Raw genomic sequence first — 18871 nt, 5'->3', positions numbered from 1 at the left:
TCAGAGCATAAATATTTAAAAATAGATTCAGAATAATATAGTGAAACATTGAACATTGTAGTAGAGAAAAAAAGCAAAAAAGATACACTTTGAATAGAAACAAATATAGCAATGCTACAATGCACTGAAATATGTTTCAAAACTTTAGGCAATTTTTTAAAGTCCTTTTAATTGTCCCATTTATTTGGCATTTTTTCCCCAAGTATTTTTTGTTCATTATAATATACTTTGCACATAATATGATCCTGTGAGCTACCAAATTGAAATGTAGCATCATTTTAGGGTGAATTTGTTTTTATTGCCTATATATAATGAATAGCGGCAGCACGGTGGCTGACTGGTTAGCACGTCTGCCTCCCAGTGCAGAGGACGTGAGATCAAGTCCGGGCTTCGGCCTACCTGGGTGGAGTTTGCATGTTCTCTCCGTGCTTGCGTGGGTTTTCACCAGGTACTCCGGTTTCCTCCCACATTCCAAAAACATGCATGGCAGGTTAATTGAACACTCCAAATTGTCCCTAGGTGTGATTGTGAGTGTGGTTGTTTGTCTCTGTGTGCCCTGCGATTGGCTGGCAACCAGTTCAGGGTGTACCCCTCTACTGCCCGAAGCCAGCTGGTATAGGCTCCAGCACCCCCATGTCCCTTGTGAGGAAAAGCGGCCAAGAAAATGGATGGATGGATAATGAATAGCAACAGTAATGTTTACTTTTGTACAAGAAACAGTTGTCTAACATGGCAGTTGAGCTCCAAACAGTCATTTGAAAATAGATGGAGAGATTTTTAACACCACACATGGAAGGAGAAAATTTAAGTCAGGCCAGATCCAGAGAAAATGTGTTGATAGTACAAGACAAAAGAATGACAATAAAATGGAAGTATGTACATGTTGTTTTATAGTGCTTGAAAATGAATATGGTAAAAATGGCAAACACTACATTTGCATAATTACATTTGGCAGGGATGGAAAGTGAGAGTTTTTTGTGTGTGTGTTTTTTCAACAATGACGTAGCTTATACAACAATGTATCTCTCACAACACACCCACACCCACACATTCATCTCTAAAGGTAACAACTTAAAATGTATATCATATTTGCAAGTCACCGTGTGAAGAGACTGTTGAACGTTGAAGGTGATGGACACATCACAATCATCAGTACAAGTGGGAACATCGTTTACCATCTCTTAGCCACAAATGCTCCATGAAATTCAACCCAAGTTGGATGTGTTCACATGCATGGGAGAAGCTACATCCATGTCCAGAGTCAGAGATTCTGTGAAAGATAGCAGTAGACATGTATATGATGAATTTTGATACAGCAATTAACAGGTTCTATTTTTAGCCCTTTCTAGATTAATTTAAAGAAAACTATTATTGGAAATTTAATGGACTTAATGGTACCGCAAAACTAAACAAACAAAGACAATTAGTGCATTCATCCATGCCACATAATTTTGCCAAAAGTCTGTTAGCTCAATGCTAACAAATCATAGGAAACACCATAGGCATGCAAATAAAACTAGCATTGACATGTCGGTAATTCTTCACCTTTAAACAACTATTTGAATACAATCAATATCAACACATGCAGACACAGCATAAAACAATACTTAAAGGCGAATATGCTTTATCCTCTGCAAAAAACACTAATATTACTGAAACAAGTTTGCAACAGTCTTCATTTTCATCATCATATCTACATGTAGGATGTCTGTATGTATTATACTGCCCTCTAGTGGCCAAGGCGCACACACACAAGAAGGAGAAGCAAAAGCACCATAATTAAGCATCAAATCAGTAGAGTGCTGTTTTTTTGTTTGTTTTTTCATTAAAACCTGTTACAAAAATGTTTTGTTTTGGGGAGGCTGTAACGGATCAATGGCATTTCTATTCAATATAATGGGGAACGATCATTTGAGAATGTTAAGGCGGCTGATTGTATATGAATGTGCATGTTTGTACGCAACTCACCCAGATGTCCTGGATTACCCTCCGCTTCATTGGGCATCAACGAGTCCAGAGTGCGTGGAGACAGTGAGAGTGAGAAAAGGTCGCTGGTGTTGCCCGAGTTTGTGCTGGCAAGAGAAAACAAACAAACATGACAACTCTTGCTTCACTAGACAGCCATGGAGACACACGCATGCTGACACGCTAGTGGGTTAGCTGATCGTGAGATGTCGTGTGGCTGTGTAAAAGCGCACACAGTTGCCGCCATGTTTCGCTGGGTTCTGTATAAAAATGGCAATGAATGAAATGGACAAAGGAGGAGGTAGTGAAGTTTGAAGTTTCACACTCACTTCTCCCTCTTTGTTGTGGTGAAATAAATTGTTACTGTATGACAGCTATTTTAAAGTTCGACCCACTCATATATTCCCCATTTGGGGTAGTATCTGCGCCTTAATAGAGGCGGGATGAAATCTGAGTGTAAGAGGCGTGACGTTGAACATCCACTTCTGCCCTTGTGTGACAAAATGAATTGATCAAATCTCGCTTCATTGGGTTCTATATAAACGGCAGTCAAATATTAGTATCAAAGCAGTAACAGTGTCAGGTATTATAAGGGCACATTTTCAGCACTCGCCACTCCTACTCGTCATCTTGTTACATCATTGTGCGATATGTGTTGCTGTGTGAAAGCACACAGTTGCGGAAATGTGTAGCTTATCAAACGTTGGGGGCACAGCATTGTTTGAATATAGCATTGATGGGTGAGCTGACTACAGACATACATTAAGTGACGCACCACACATACACACAAACAGTCCCTACATGCCCCGCCCCACCAAAGGGCCTACCCCGGGAATCCGTTCCCAAGCAGCTCACTGTCCGGAAAGTCCATGAACACGGAGGGACACCTAAGGAGAGAGGTCAGGCGTGTTGTGGTCTTTTTCGCATGATGTGACTTTCAAACAGCAAATCTGCTTTTTAAAAAAACACCTGACAGTTCTTCTGTCAATACACTTAACCAACGCGTTGCATTGTTACTCAATTGGGCCCTGCTGACTAAGTGAAGTTTACCAAGTTCTTTTTTCCAAGCATCTTTTTTCTTCTTTTTTTTTGAGCCTTTAAAACGACTGTACTTAAAGCCAATCAGAAAACAAACGCAAATTTCTCTCTTTGGACCAGCCTGATTCATTCGCACGCACACAGAAACATAAGGTCCATCCATCTGTCCTTTTTGTACACATGGATAATGTCAATTAACAACATTCTAACCACACACGCAATGTTAACATTTATCTATAATTTGAAAAGCATTATATCTACTCGCACACACACGCGTAATTTAACTGTCTGTCTATTCACATATGCACATTATGTAAAGAAGGTTCCATCCACGTACACAAATCAAGTGAACACCAGTCCATCTGTTGACATACGCACGAAACGCAAACTGTCTACCCATTCAAATACATGCAATATAAACTGCCATTCTTGCACACATAGTATTAAGGTGTTTGTCTATTCATACAGAGAAATATCTGATATCAGTTTGTTTACACAGATCATGTAAACATTTGTCTGTCCATTTGTTTACATGCAAACAACACGTATGCACACACGCATTATTCAACTCCATACAACATAAAAAAACCATCTGTCTGTTATCTTATAGACGCAATGAAAATCTGTCTACACGTTCACACACAAACACACACAACTCCATTTTCCTACTCATAGACAAACAAAACGCCTGCGGACCCCAATTTTCATATCAACGCAAGACCCGCTGCGCGTTGGCCAATTTGGTAGACTGGTTTCCGCCTTTTTAATTAGCCTTATTAGAGCACAGCGGCGCAGCCCTACCTCTCGCAGACCCACCAGTCTGCACTCGTCTTAACCAGCCTCCGCACAGAGATGCACCACGTGCACTCAAGATTTAAACGCGAAAATAGAGACCATAATGTAAACCCCTGTCAGAGGTCCAGAGGATGCGTTGACTTGACTAGTGACAGCAGCTTTGTTCTTATTTTCTTTTAACATTATTAATTCAAACAATAAAAGGGAAACATAGACACATGGTAAAAATGTAAGGTCTTTGCATAAAATCTAACTATCAGCTCAGAAGGATGTTAAAAGTTATACTCACGGGGTGACACAGATGAACTTGGTCTTCAAGTATGGCTGAATGACTACGGCAGGAAAAGATGGCGTTAAAAATCAATTGAACAGTAAGATAATCATTAGACAAATATGTGTACAAAAAGCGACATACTGCTACTGCTGGAGTCTCCCAACTCAGGTTCAGGAGTCCTGCAGTACTTCCCAAAGGCTTCCTCCTTGGGAATTTCAGGGTAGAGGTACACGAGGGGAGAAACCAGGATGTTGGTGGCATCCATGATTTTGTAGCCCATGATGATTTCAGCGAAGGACATGTTGTTGAGCTGCTGCTTGGTGTACGGCTCCACGGACTGGATCTGAGTCTTGCCTGCAAATGTAGAGGGTAGCTCAGCATCACAACACAATACTTACACAGGATATCCGGTTGGATATCGTCCATCTGTTCGCTTTTTGATATATTGGGCTCTATTTTCGTAGACAAACGCACGTGCGTAAAAACGGGCGCATCTCAATTTCCGTGCCGGGCAAGTCTATTCCACGATGTTTGGAACGGCCAAGTGGTCTGGCAGTCTCCAATTTCCCATGTCACATGCACGGCCGTCTTTATCAGCTGCAGGGGGAGATCTTCCAGTTTGCTTGTATAAACGCACTATGCATGCACCAATCTCGTCTCTCGGAGCCCAGCGAGTCGATTTGCTTCCCTTAATGTCAAGCCCGCGTATGCTCTGACGGCCTTGATTTTAATACAAATGAGGGATGTCGCTTCAACTGGCCGGGAAAAGGCTACGTTCCACCCTACAACCGCAAACACCTCATTACGCTCACTTCTACCTGCGCACAGTCTAGAAAAATACCAAAAGAAAGAAAACTGTTGTTGAAAACTGTGCACAGTTAGGGCTAGTCTTGCGCTGTGCACAAAAATAGGGACCCATTATACACATATATCCATCATTAAAAAAAAGCATGGTATGCCTCACCGTTGATGTCTTTCTCAACCCACGTGAATGTGATGCCACCCTCCTTGCTGCTCTCGCTGAAGCGCAGAAGAAATGTCCCTGGCGGTTTGGGGCTGAGAATGGCCCTCTCTCTCTCCTTGCTAATGAAGCCCATGATGTACCTGAAGGTCAAAAAAGTACATATTTTTGATGTCTAAAAAGAGCAGAGGGTCTAAAAATGCCTACAAAATGTCACCACCTCCTTACCCTTCATTCCACAGCGCCAGGATGTACTTTTTGACCAGGTCGATGATGTTGTCCAGCCACACCCAGAACGAAAAGCCTTTGCCAGCCATGTTCTCCTGCAAGAAAATAAATAAAAAATCAGATCAAGATAGCAACAGAGCTGCAACTAAGGAGTTTAACATGGCGGATGAAGAGCGAGCTGAGGTACCTTACAGAACTTGGCCCATGTAAACTGACAGCCGGAGTAGTTGACAGACGGCCCTGAAGGTAAAATGCAACAATTATAGAGCACATTTCCATTCATCCAAGAAGTCATGTTCAATACAACCCGCAAAAATCTGTGATATAAAGAGACTCTGGAATAGAATAAAAAAAAAAAAACTATTGTTTTACAGTTTAAAACTTAAACCCCTCCCACACACTAATTGAATCTTATGTAAAAAAACAAACAAAAAAAAAAAGATTCATAGAAATATCTGTGATATGGTGTTATTGCGATATAACGGGTTATATACAGGGTCCTTGGTTTACAATTGTTAGATTTGGACTCTCTGGCACATAATTAGATAGTCGGACTTGAGCTAGATTTGTTTATTGCTGTGACCTTTTATTTTGCTGACACACTGTGCCTATATATCTTTTGCACCCTGTCACACACTTAGTTTGTGGACTCTGATAAGATGAGAGTCCACTTTCTTTGACAGTTGCAAACTTAAACCGTCTAGGAACGCCATTTGGTCCATCTTAAAAGAGAACGTGTATAGAGTCCATGCACATGCAGTCATACCGGATGTTCTTTTGACGATACAACAAGTTGCCAAGCTGCACAAGACATTTTGAAATGCTACGCGATCATTTAGAAAAAGGAAGCAAAACAGCCCCTAATATATAACCAAGGACACATTGTACATAGTTAACAAGCAACAAATGCTTTTCATCAGCCACACCTAACAGTTTCTCGGCCAGTGTGGTGAGCTGCTCGATGGTCAGGCCTCTCTTGGTGGTGGACGAGAATTGCCAGCTGAGCACTTCAGCCACTTGGTCCCACGTCCCCACTGGCGGCTTGGTGAAGAAGTTCACATTCTGTACGAGGATGCACAGCACCGTAATGCATCATATCAAAGTCTCTTCCTTTCCCACCCTCCCATTTTATGGTATGTGTTGACGTTGTTCTCAGAGTGGCACATAGGGGTCTCATCCTACCTTTGGCTGGTCGGTGAGCATGTTGTACCACAAGATGGACGCCCAGGCGTTTGGCATCTGGCAGATGTTAGATATGACCACCACGGGCAGTGAATGCGTCTGCACAAAGTGTTAGAAATTGGGCCACAACTCACTTTTAATGCAATTTGTTCTCAAGTGAGGATTCACTTTAAGCACTTTGATGTCAACTGCCAACATCTCAGGCATCTTTGAAGGTCTCCATTTGCTTTACCTCCAGATCAATCTTCAGGCCTTGGTGATAGACTTCAGTCTCAAAGGTGATCAGATGAAGCTCCTCAGTGACAATAAGAGACGCCTAACAGAAAAAAAAACACATTTCTGTAAGTACAAAGTGTGGGGCTGGGATACTATTACATGGGAATGTTGCCGTGATCATTACATCACTGTTGGTGCGTCCACCGTTACCACACCGCTGCTCTCTCAGGGTCTGCAACAAACAGGAAGCGGGGGTTCCGCCGTGAGGAAGTGCGTTTTGTCAGTTGACGCGAGCACATTCTGCCTCTGCAACTCACCAAGTGTTTAAACTCTGCTGACAAACTGCCATTGTTGGACTCCTCCATATTCATGACTTTGGTGTTTGTCCCGAGGATGTTGAACTTTCTGGACCTGAAACAAAAGCAAAAAGCGGGAAGTGAGACTTTAAATAGCATATTGAAATGTTTGAGTGTAAGACTTTAGAAACCTTACCCTCTGATTGCAGCCACATCCCCAGACTCTCTGGAAAACAGTTTTCACATATTATTCAGTAAGAAAGCTGATGTGCACATAATAATAAACATTTGAAAAACTCACTTGTCGATGCAAACTTTTATTTTCAGCTGGTAATTTAGCTCAGGAAACTTCACGAGTAGCCTGGAAGAATAATCATGTTAAAGATTAGAACATCTTGCCCTAATTAAGATCCTAAACTACATGAGCTTAAGTATTGGGAAATGTGACCTTGAAAATGAAAGGCCATGGTCCACCATTTGGCAGTTATAATAGCATCTAGTCTTATGGGTAATCTTTTCAAAAAATGAGTGGGGGATTTTGTTTGATTGTCCATTTGATGTAGAACAGTGGTCCCCAAATAGTTTCTGTTCCTCCAGACATCTTGTGGACCAGCAACTATTTGTCAAACTACAGCAACCCAGTGTTTGGGTTTGTGGACCATTGATCTAGAACATAAGAGGTCTATATAACATAAGCGGTTGATTTTGGCTTGCCATCTCATTTATGGTTTATTTGAAAGGTGTTTGCTGGGCTTCTTCCGTAGAAAACCCATACAAGCATCCTTCTAAATATCATGCTTCATGCACTGGGAGAATTAAAGAGTATTCCTAAAACTGTTCCCACAATGTTGGAAGCATGCAAATTAAGGACTTATCCAACTCTTGATCGATCAATCAATTGATTAGGAGACGTATCCCAAGACTTCATGTGAAATGAGGCGGAGCACATTCTCAGTCTTACCTGACTTTGTTTGTGAACTGCACGCCTGTTTTGATGACCAGTGGTCTGTCCGGGTGCATGGGCATACATGGCTGTCTTTCTACCACAAACGCACTGTTGAGTCACAATAACACAATAACACACTACTTTATCATTGAGTTTCATTTTTACGTTTCCTTCAGCAAATTGTGTGTTCATCCTTCAGCAATACCTTTTCATAAGATTTCTGAACAAGTCCACGATCTTCTCTTCGAGGGCGGGCCGGTGCTGGACGATGGGGTCTCCCTTATAGGACACTTTCTGTTGAAGCTCCTCCAGCTTCTTGATTTGCTGCCGAATCTGGAGCTGGGACTCGGCCAAGGACGTGATCCTAGTTGGGAAATGTTGAGCAGCTCAAGTCAGGTTAGTTACCAAAATAATCAATTTAGTCAGGCCAGTTACCCCAAAATAATCAATTTAGATACGTACCATGTTTCGAGGCGGTCCAGGCAGATGTTAGGTGGACCTCCGATGCAGGCGATTTGCTGTCGTCGCTTCCATTCGGCCAGTTCTTCGTCTGTCAGGTTCTTCTGTACGTAGTCCATTGCAGTCAGTAAGCCTCCCATCTCTGTCACAATTTGCTGCAAAAAAAGAAACAACATTGTCAAGATAACTGCAGTGGCTAATGTGCTAGCTGTTTTCAGACGACGGCGATATGCGAACACCCACCCGCCTGAGCTGGTCCAGGGTACTCAGCATCTGCTCCAGCTGTGCCATTTTCTGCCTGCTAGCTGCCGCCTGGCTATTCCCGTTCAAGTCCTGGTTTAGCTCTGCAAACAAAATGAACAATTTCGATTTGCAGTCACATTTAATATGAAAACTCTAAAAATGTGCATACAGTACCTCCTTGGCTTTTAAGTGTCTTGTAGTTGAAATCAAAGTCATCCTGCAGGTTCTCCAGCATCTTCATCTTTTGTTCCATGTCCTGTAGGAAACAAGAGGACATCTTAAATACCGACCACCTATATAGTAAGAGCGAATTAATTGCCGGACATGTATGCTTTACTACGCGGGAAACTACATTTATTTTATTAGTTCAAATCAAAAGAGACTCTAAATGTTTGTATAGATTAATTGCACACACATACATATATTTATATTAGATTATAGATTTTTTTAGTTCACAGCTAATGAAATACATTCAGGATCTCACCAAATTTGAATATCCCATAAACAATCACAAATGATTTTAATTTAACAATAAAGATTTAGGAAGCAATTGGCCTTTCTGAAAGTATTTTTCTGTGTAATTAATGAACCTGCATAATATGTTTTATTCTTGTAACTGAACAACTGCAATAAATGAACTTTTCCACAATAATCTTAATTTATTAAGATGACAAATGCCCTGACGGATCAGCAAGAAGAGGGGTACACAATGGTATAGTCACCAGCCAATCACAGAACACATATGGACAAGCAACCATTCACTCAGATTTGGAGAGCTGGACAATTAAAAGTCTGAACTTAATATGCATGCTTTGGAAGCAACCCAAACAACAGTAAGACTGGATCTGAGATTCACACCCTGAATCTCAGAACTGTGATGTGCAGGTGCAGACCACTAGGCCGCCATGATGTGAAAATACATCAAAATATGTCAAAACAAACCTGCACTCGTTTCCTGACGTCTTGTAGGTTGTGTTCCAGAATCTGCTGCTTCTCCGTCACCACCGTCCCTGTGGCCTGGGCGGCCTGTCCATCCTGATAGCAACATGTTGAAGCTACGTCATAAAATCATCCATGCCATTAAAACTGATAAACGTGTGTCCTTTCGAACCTGTGCAGCAGCAGTGGCCGTCTGTAGCAGCCGTTGCTCCTCCCACAAGCAACGGGCCACGATGCGGGCGATGTCCATGGGCTTCTCCAGGTACTTGCTCTGCAGGTGCTGCTTGATCCGCCGCAGGTTGTGCTGATAGAGGACGTTGTTCTCCTGTAGGAAGCGGCTGTATTGCTGGTCTATCTCGCCCAGGAGATTATGGAACACCAGGGTGGCGTGAGACTCTTTGTTGGCGGCAAAAGTCCTAAAAAAGAAAATAAAAAAAGATTGATGGGTAAAAGTCATTTACAGTACACACAGAGAGGTAATGTGGATATACACAGTATGACAATATTATACGTTGTCTAACACATGAAAGACAAACAAAAATGTACATTCTCAAAAAAACTAAATAAAATTATGCTTGATTTTGTTGTTGCTTTGTTCAGTTTAAAAAAATCCAAATTGCTGATTCTTTAAACAATGCAACAGAACCTTGTGGCAGTATTTTAGGCAGGTTTAACCAGATTTCATGGATTCACGTAAAGTTGATGCATTTACTCATGAATTCATGCTGTTCGAGGTAAAATACACTGTTTCAAGATGACTAATAAGTTAGGGCTGGGTATCATTCCAAATTTCCTTAATCGATTTGATTTCTATTCACAAGAGTTCCGTTCGATTCGTTGTTTTTTTAAATTCGATTTAATTCACTTCAATCTGATATTGATTAATTATGGAACATCAATTCTTCTTAATTATCAAGGACATGATAAAAACTCCACGAACATTAAATTCCAAATTACATTTTGTGGAGGCAGTAACTGGTTAAATAGTTTAGTTTATTAATGAAAGTAGCATGCGTTATAATCACTTAAGTGTTACACAAACACTGATATCAGCAAGGATGCTTTTCATAATTCTAATTCAATAATTGTAAATATAAAATAAAAAGTTTCTGAATTGTCTTAAAGTGCAAAACGTCAGGTCTTTCATAAACGTAAGAAAATACTTTTAAATTCATGTGAATGGTAAATTACAAGAAAACAGTCAAATACAAAAATAAATTGGCCTTCTACTTTCTTATGGATTTATGGGAAAAAGAGATATTAAAATAATCGATTCATGGTTTTATGAATACTGTATATTTTAGGAAAATTTTGCCTAAATATTGATTATTCATTTTTTTAAATACAGCCGTAGTAAAAGCTGCATGAAAGACATTAAAATCAGTATTTCATGGCTGAAACCTACATTAAATTGTTCCTCAGTAAGTCCTGAGCTTCTGAAGCTACATTTGGTAGTTGTCTGGCTACTCTAACATGCTGGTTGCTGAGGGCAAGTGAAGTGAAAAAAAAATTCCTTTTTGAAATTAGGATCACTGACATTATGACTCATTGTGCTTGCATATTGTGGATTTTTTTTCATGATTTAAAACAGTTCCCAGGTGTACTTAATAACAATTTAACTGTTTTCCTCAACACACCCCAAGGATTAAGAATTATACAACACTCCCAATTAGCTCGTTTGAGCAAGCAGTCCTGTCTCATTGAAGTGAGCGGCTGGACATCCTGTCACATATACAGTATGACTGGGCTAGTGGATTATGCTAGGAGGAAAAAAAATAATGTAATGAAAAGCTTACTAGAACAGCTGACATTTATTTGGGGTTAATTACAGGTGCTTTAAAATGTGGCAGGTGTGTACTGACTCTCATTTAACATGACTTTAAATACGACTGGTTAATTGTGTACACTCTACAGTCACAACCCAGTTATTAGGGTGCGTGTGCCACCTTATAAAATCAGTTCAATTTTATTTCAACTCCCAAATTAAAAATGAAAATTGGGGCACTCTGCATCAGGCAGTACAGATGGCATGCGTTTTTTAGGAAACTAAAGAAATTACACGAGCCGGACAGGAAATCGAGCGTTGGCATCAAGGTAGATCCAGTATATTTAAAAATAAAACCGTTTGCTAACTCATTTTTTCGGGAGGGAGGGAAGCTAGCTAACTACATAGCATGACATTTAAGACAAAAAACTAGTTAAACATAATAAAATAACACTATTGAAACACAAAACATACTTACCATGGTAGAAGAGCCATGGTAGAAGTCCCATAAATAATGTCCAAAAGCATATTGATGTGACAACAGGCAACTGTGGCTATTGTTTACCAATAAGACTCTATATACACGGTTGTTATCGCGTGAACCCCCTTGATCTTGTGGTGTGGCGAGTGCAGATTTCGGGACACGGACAGCTCACGCAAGGCACGCGGTTTGGTTTGCAGTCCGTGCGGATGCCATACGGAAATCGCACTGCGTCCGTTCCGCAGTCAGTGTGAATTGGGCGTAAGGCCCGTTCCTCCTCCTGTCTCCATTGAACAAAACGAACCGTCTCCCGATTCTTATTTCAAACTAGAAAATGTAAAACAGAAAATGAGCCTTTATCTGATCCTCTATTATGTGTTAATTTTACGCAAATCGGGAAACAAAATACAACCCTAATTTGTTTCCTTCGAGCTTACGTTGACTGGACAAGACGTTCTTCTTTTACTGTTAAATTTTCATCTTCTACACCGCTAAAGCAGCAGCGGCCAAAGTGTTAACAATAGCAGAAGCGTGTCTTCCGAGTGAAGGAAAAACAAGCTCAAGGGACACACAACATTATCATATAAATGTGAAAATCGCTGATATATTTGTGAATCGGAAAAACACGAGAAAATCACAATTATGTTTGTGGATCTGAAAAACATGTAAAAATTACAGATGTATTTGTGGATCTCAAAAACACATGTGTAAATGTATTTGTGTGAATAATTTTGAGTCAAATTTCTCACCACACAATTCCCCCTTTTTTGTCCGCCTTTGTAAAAACATGTTTACAGCACATTATGTCACAAGGACCTAATACAAAAGTATCCCTAAAAAGTATACTATAAAATCATGATCGCTCAACATTAATTGACATTTTATTTCAGGAAAGAGTTGAAATTAAGCATTTCACAGAATAGTGTGTTAGTTTTTAATAAATGCCGTGTTTCTTTAAAATTATTGTGATGTTTTAAACTGCATCATTTGTCCTAAAAAAAACGTAAATAGCACAAATTAAACATTGTTCATAAGAAAAGCAGTGTAGGCAGTAAAATAGGTCATGTACTTACTTTAGTCAACAATTGATTTTTTGTTATATCTTGTGAAATGTTGTGGTGCGTTTTAGAGGCATTAGATGTGCCTGTTTTTTTATTCCACTATGATAGCGTCTACTTGTCCAGTTGCTAATTTAATGCTTAATTCCTTAAATTTGTCCTAAATGCTGCTTTTCCATTTGTAGTTTATTTGACTGCATATTAATATGCCTGTAGTGTGTAAATGTTCAGTGAATAGTGCTTTTGCATTCACAACCATTAATAAAGGCAATAATAACCTGAATAGGCAATCATCATAACAATTACGACCGTCATGACATTACTGATGTTCCCGTTAAGGTGTCACAAAGGAGGAAGAAGACAAAAAAAAAAAAACCTTCAAATAAAAATGTGCTCGTTTATCGTCAGGACGTTTTTATGAGTGTCCAGGAAGTGGTTCATAAAAAACAAAGCTAATTATTTACCGTAAAACGGATCATGACACTTCACGCCCGTTTTTGTACCAGTTTAACTTGTCACTCACCAGTCCTGACTTTCAATCCAGGGTGCGAGGAACTGCCGCAGCTCCATGGGGAAGCTGTCACTGTACAGGTGGTAGAGCTGCTCCAGATACCTGGTCTCCAGCTGTTGCAACTGGTTCCACTGGGCCATCTTGACCGGGACAAACCTAAAAACATCAAAAGAAATACAACCATATGCTTTCAGAATGCTCACTTCCTGTATTCTGAAGCAAACAGCTGCGGTGTCACTAAACGACCGACGGCAGTTTCTGTCGCCTGTATGTTGGAAAGCTTCAGATCAGACTGAAATTACATTCGTGCAGTTGTAACTTGAGACTTTAGAGAAGATTTCATTGATTATCAATTAGTTGCAAGAGGCAAGTTCTATCCACCAGCTGCTCTTACAGCATGCTACAGCATTCCCAGGAGGGATCAACAAAATGACCGTATTCAATAACCCTTTTCTATCCTGTAACTGAGGCTACTTCATACTAAAGAATATTACAGAGTCCAACAGACAACCGCATTTAGACTTATCAAAACACTTTTGCTTGTGATCATACATGAACACACACACAAAAAAACGTGCTGTGTGAGTTGGGTGAGTCTTGGTGTGAGTGTCTGAGTGAGACAGCAGCTTCTGCATGAGTGTCCTCCTGACTGTGTATTACTGTTAATAAGTGTTCAATAAATGGCAGGAACGTGCTAAAAAACAACAACCATAGGGCTATATTGAAACACATTAGAAACAATCCCTTAAAAATGTGATTGATGGACAGTGATGCGTACCGCAAAGTAACACTGTACAGTTGTAATTTTATGAGAATAATGCCGTGATACAATACAAGAAGCGGTTTGGATAATGGATGGATGGATAACAATAATGCTGTCATTGTAAGAGAATAAAACCGTCATTTTACAAGGCTAGTGTTGTAATTTTAAGAAAATAGAACCAGAACTGCCACAGTCACAGTAGGAGGAAACATTTGTGGAGGGGGCAACAGTGCTCGGAGGCCCTTCTAACCAAGAGGGCAAAAAAACACATAATCGATGTCAAAGATTGGAATGCTTTACTTCAAACACATGCAAAAACCTTTGTAGTGATAAATTTGCTAATAAGCAGTTCTTGCATTACAAATCTCACTAGACGAACAGTGATAAGTAGAGGTTAGGATGCATGCTGTCGTAGTTATTGAGAAAAATAGACTGTCCAAGAAGAAACTATAATAAAAAGTACAGTAACAGTAAAATGTGGACTGACAGTGACATAATAAAAGTGCTATTTAACTGTGAATTACATTTAAATGCACTGGTAGCATTAAAACGTTGAGCATTTGCAAGAGAAGCAGCTTTGTTGCTTCGATTGGCTAACTAGTGAGTGCTTTATGTAAGCAGGTTAGTGCAAGGCAGGTCTCGGCCATGTTGTCATGCAGCAGGGATGGAGATGGGCGTGACTAAACAACGAAGCAAGCCAATTTACATCTCAGCAATAATCTATTATAAACAACGATTGTTGGTGTGAACATGCTTGAAACAATGATTAGTAGTCTTAATTTAAGTGACTGGGGCTAGCACGGCCATTTTGGACTAACCTTAAACTTATGTAACCCTAATATATTTAGCCAGCATAAATATTTATGAGATCAACACTGTGTAATAACATAAATAACGAAATATTATCATTATTATTTTTACAGAGGGGAAAAGGTCGTCCATTGACAATAACATTGTATAACAACTCAATCAAAATAACAGGTATATTACGGGTGCTTACCTGACTTGTAATAAACCTTGCTCCTTCAGGAAGTTCCCAGCGATAATCCTGCCAGCTCTCACTACTTTTCCAACCCAAAAAATGTGTCTGTAAAAAGATAGAGACGCAGAAAACTGTCACAAGTTTTCCACCCACGTCGTCGAGGTCTCACTTCAGAAGCTCTGTATACATTGCGGCGTTTCCAGCCAAACAAACTCCATTATATGCTTAACTGACAGCTCTGTCCGTCAATAGTTGCCAAATTTCAAGCACTGTAGCCAATCAGAACGTAGATTTTCCACAGGAGAGGCGGGGTTTAGATGCTGTGGGGTTTGACGGTCGCGTTTCACTGCTGTCGCAACTGCGCTGTTCTAATAAGATACGCCTCCCTCTGAATCACAATTGAACGGCGTACAAAATCCGAGGGAGTGAGAGCAAGTTGACGCAACAGCCAGTCTGGAAGTCATCTGAATTACTGGCAGTGTTGACGTCACCAACGTTATTGCTATTCATATTTTGATCCCTCAGACAGGAGAAATGAGTATTAAATAAGGTTTAAAGTATTAAAATTACATTTGGCTTACAATTTCCCAATTCACAATTTTTTTACAAAATGTTTTCTGTAGAATATGCACTTAACTCACATCATGAAAGTTAGGTTGTGATAGAATGCATAGATTACAAAATTTTCAGTTTAATCAAATGAACTAATGCAAAAAAAATGAATGCATCCCACAACAAAAACGACTACTTGTAGCATTATCTATGACCTCCATGACCGTTATGGATAACAACATGTCTGCTAGGGCTGGAATTAACAAGTTGTCAGTCTTTAATACATTTAATTTAAAAACTACTTTTTTTGTGGGTACTAATTCACAAATCTTGTTTGCAATCAATGGCCCACATTTGTGGGAATATTTTGTAGTATAGTATCCCATAGAAAATATAAATTCAGGAAATTAAAGGTCTTCTTACAAACATGTTGGGGTGTAAAGTACTCATTTTTATTTATATATATATTAGTGCTGTCAAAGCTAAAGCGCTAATTAATTAATTAATCACAAAAAAAATATCGCATTAATCATGTATTAACACAGAATAATCCCACAAATAATTTTGACCGCAGATGATCCTTTAGTTGACAGAGGATGCTTACGTTAAAGGTAGCACAGGTTGTGTTCGAGCAATAAACATAACTACATGTATTAAAGTAAAGCATTTAATAAACAAATGTTTGCGTATGACATTCAGAATATTTGTTCATGTCAAACTATTGGGGTCTTTTTTTTTGCATTTTTAATTATGTAAGTAATTAACTGATTAGAAAAATAGGAGGATGAACATGTGCAGTGGATAAAAAACTCCTGTCCTCATAACTAAAAAGATAAACACATAACAGGTGGTCTTTAAATTTGGTGGGCAAAAAAATGTTGGAAAAAAAAGCTTTTTAATTAAGCAATTAATCGTGATTAATCAAAATTTTAAGATGTGATTAACCGGATTAATAATATATATATATATATATATATATATATCCATCCATCCATTTTCTTAACCGCTTGTCCTCGCAAGGGTCGCTGGAGCCTATCTCAGCTGGCTTCGGGTAGTAGGCGGGGTACACCCTGAACTGGTTGCCAGCCAATCGCAGATATACACATATATATATATATATATATATACACACAATGCAGATTAAAACATGACTGTTCTAACAGAACAGTGATGTTTTAAAAATGCAGCAAAAAACTGTGAGGGTAACATTTTGGGGAGACACACTAAAGAAAGCCCACACTTGCCATGATGTATCTTCTGTGAACACGAGGTTGCAAAAGATGGACCACTGCGTTAAGTCTATTATTATCGGCGGATTTCTTTATTATCTGCTTTATCTCTATGACGTCAAATTGGTCAATAATTGCCGATATTATCGTGCATCCCTAATTATATATATATATATATTGAGAAGAAGGCAAAAAAAACAAGAAAGAAAAATATGCAAGCTTTATTATTCAAATGTAAAATTTTTCATGTTTAACCGGATGTGGATAACCACCACCCCTACCCAAGACCGCCATGCACTCAAAAAGGGTACTTACACCACTTTGTGGATATTCTTAATACTACTTTTTACATGAAAATCAATGCTTGATTCACAAATTACTGCTTGGTTCACAAAACAAAACAATGCCATCCACATATGAGCAACTGATTATTTCAATACCGTAATGCATTAAAACTATATGACGCCTTTTCTGATCCTATTATATTTCAATTTAATGCTGCAATTAAATCGCTGTAGGAATTATTGCAGATAGCCATTACAATAACACAAGCACATACAGACACACTTCATTTCTCCTGGTTCTTGCTGTTCTGTTCTCCGCTCTGCACATTCGAAGGGAGCGTTCATCTTAATTCTGCAGCTCAGTGGATGACCTCCTGAGCGACGTAGAGGGCTTGTAAACAATCGCAACACGTCAAGGTTTGATGATCAAGGTCACACACAACGGACTCTATAGTCATAGAAAATGCACACTGTGCCTGTATGTATGTATGTGTGTATGGAAAAGTGGACGCCGGAACATTGCTTGCTTGCCGCATGCTCACAATAATTACACAACAATTATGGAAACCTTGCTTGAGTCCTCACAAGTTACCACTTTCTTTTAAACGTAGCCTGCAATTCAACGCAATTAGATTGTTTTTATTCATGATTAATCTACAATTTAGACATACACAAGTTTGCACACTAGAAGGATGATACCTTCTTGTAAGTAGGAAGGTGAATAATGATCTACTAACAGCGCATTAAAGGAACATATGTAAAATTTCCTTTTTTTTTAAGTTGTCTGCCTAGCCATCAAGTAATACTTTGATTTTATTTAAGAAAATTTGTCTAGGAACAAACTGTTTAGTAGCTTTGCTAAATGTTATGTAACAGTGGGGCAAATTTTCATAATAATTACAGTGGAACCTCGGAGTATGAACATCTTGGAACTCGTACAAATCTGAGTAAAAAATGCCTTGGAGTTTGAACTCATTTTCGTAGTTCGAATACCCAAGCAAAGCAAGCTAAGCCGAACATACCTTGAAAACGGGTAGCCGAGTGAAGCCGAGTAAAGCCGAGCAATGCCGAATGCTCACGTTTTATGCTCAATTTAGATGATGCACTGCTCATTTCCAGTCAGATCGAGAATACTCCCTGAGGTGCTCCATACTCGCGAGTGCATTTAGATTTTTCCACGACAATTTTCTTCGCCATGGACCCAAAGAAAGACAACAGTGCCAGTGGCAGCAAAGAAAAACATACAGTGCTGCAAACCACAGTGGAATTAGGAAGGAGATTATCGCGCCGTTGTTACTACCGTAACTGACTACTTTCGTAAATACTGGCACAAGGAACCCCCCCCTTAGCTGTTCAACAACGTGCCTGACGTTAAACAAGGCACGCAAGGACCGCTTAGTAGGCTAACAATATGCCCAATGTAAAATAAACACTCAACACTGAACTAAACCAAGCATTAACATAGCATTTATCATCCACTGATGCCATCACACCACAACAAAAAGGTATGGTATTTTTTATTGTTTAAATACTGTACAGGGTGTAAATGTAAAAAAAAAAAAAAAATAGACATAAAAGGGGATTTTTCTGTTTTTGGAGCTTGGGAACGGATTCATTGCATTTACATTATTTCCTATTGGAATTTTTTTTTCTGAGTTTGAACAATTCGGATTTTGAACACTTTGCAGGAACAAATTATGTTCA

General features: G+C 39.3%; 1 protein-coding gene across 2 annotated transcripts; it reads right to left on the bottom strand.

The window, feature by feature from the left end:
* stat3 (signal transducer and activator of transcription 3 (acute-phase response factor)) lies at window positions 1-15298 on the bottom strand. 2 transcript variants are annotated; one of them, XM_077558340.1, is made up of 24 exons: window positions 15121-15298; window positions 13370-13513; window positions 9715-9958; window positions 9546-9638; window positions 8778-8859; window positions 8604-8704; window positions 8364-8515; window positions 8107-8265; window positions 7917-8009; window positions 7257-7316; window positions 7152-7181; window positions 6977-7070; window positions 6844-6891; window positions 6676-6759; window positions 6444-6542; window positions 6188-6323; window positions 5449-5501; window positions 5262-5356; window positions 5037-5176; window positions 4214-4426; window positions 4088-4130; window positions 2793-2852; window positions 1969-2072; window positions 1-1270 (listed from the first exon to the last, which is right to left on the bottom strand). In XM_077558340.1, exons 2-24 carry the CDS (start codon window positions 13495-13497, stop codon window positions 1206-1208), a joined length of 2376 nt encoding a protein of 791 aa, XP_077414466.1. In that variant the 5' UTR covers window positions 13498-13513; window positions 15121-15298; the 3' UTR covers window positions 1-1205. The 2 variants fall into 2 exon arrangements, with proteins under 2 accessions (XP_077414466.1, XP_077414467.1); XM_077558341.1 differs by lacking the exon at window positions 2793-2852.
* Between the last annotated feature and the right edge of the window lie 3573 nt (window positions 15299-18871).

This window comes from Vanacampus margaritifer, chromosome 2, assembly GCF_051991255.1.
Source record: "Vanacampus margaritifer isolate UIUO_Vmar chromosome 2, RoL_Vmar_1.0, whole genome shotgun sequence".
Classification (NCBI taxonomy): domain Eukaryota; kingdom Metazoa; phylum Chordata; class Actinopteri; order Syngnathiformes; family Syngnathidae; genus Vanacampus; species Vanacampus margaritifer.
This window is presented reverse-complemented; position numbering and strand designations above follow the sequence as displayed.

What these genes read in the sequence shown, in the direction of transcription:
- stat3 (XM_077558340.1), bottom strand. Translation starts at nt 13,497, where the DNA reads ATGGCCCAGTGGAACCAGTTGCAACAGCTGGAGACCAGGTATCTGGAG. An exon ending in GCCTGAAGATTGATCTGGAG is followed by an intron (nt 6,543 to 6,675) that starts GTAAAGCAAATG and finishes CACTTTGTGCAG; the next exon opens with ACGCATTCACTGCCCGTGGT. An exon ending in CTTGGGAACGGATTCCCGGG is followed by an intron (nt 2,073 to 2,792) that starts GTAGGCCCTTTG and finishes TTCTCTTGCCAG; the next exon opens with CACAAACTCGGGCAACACCA.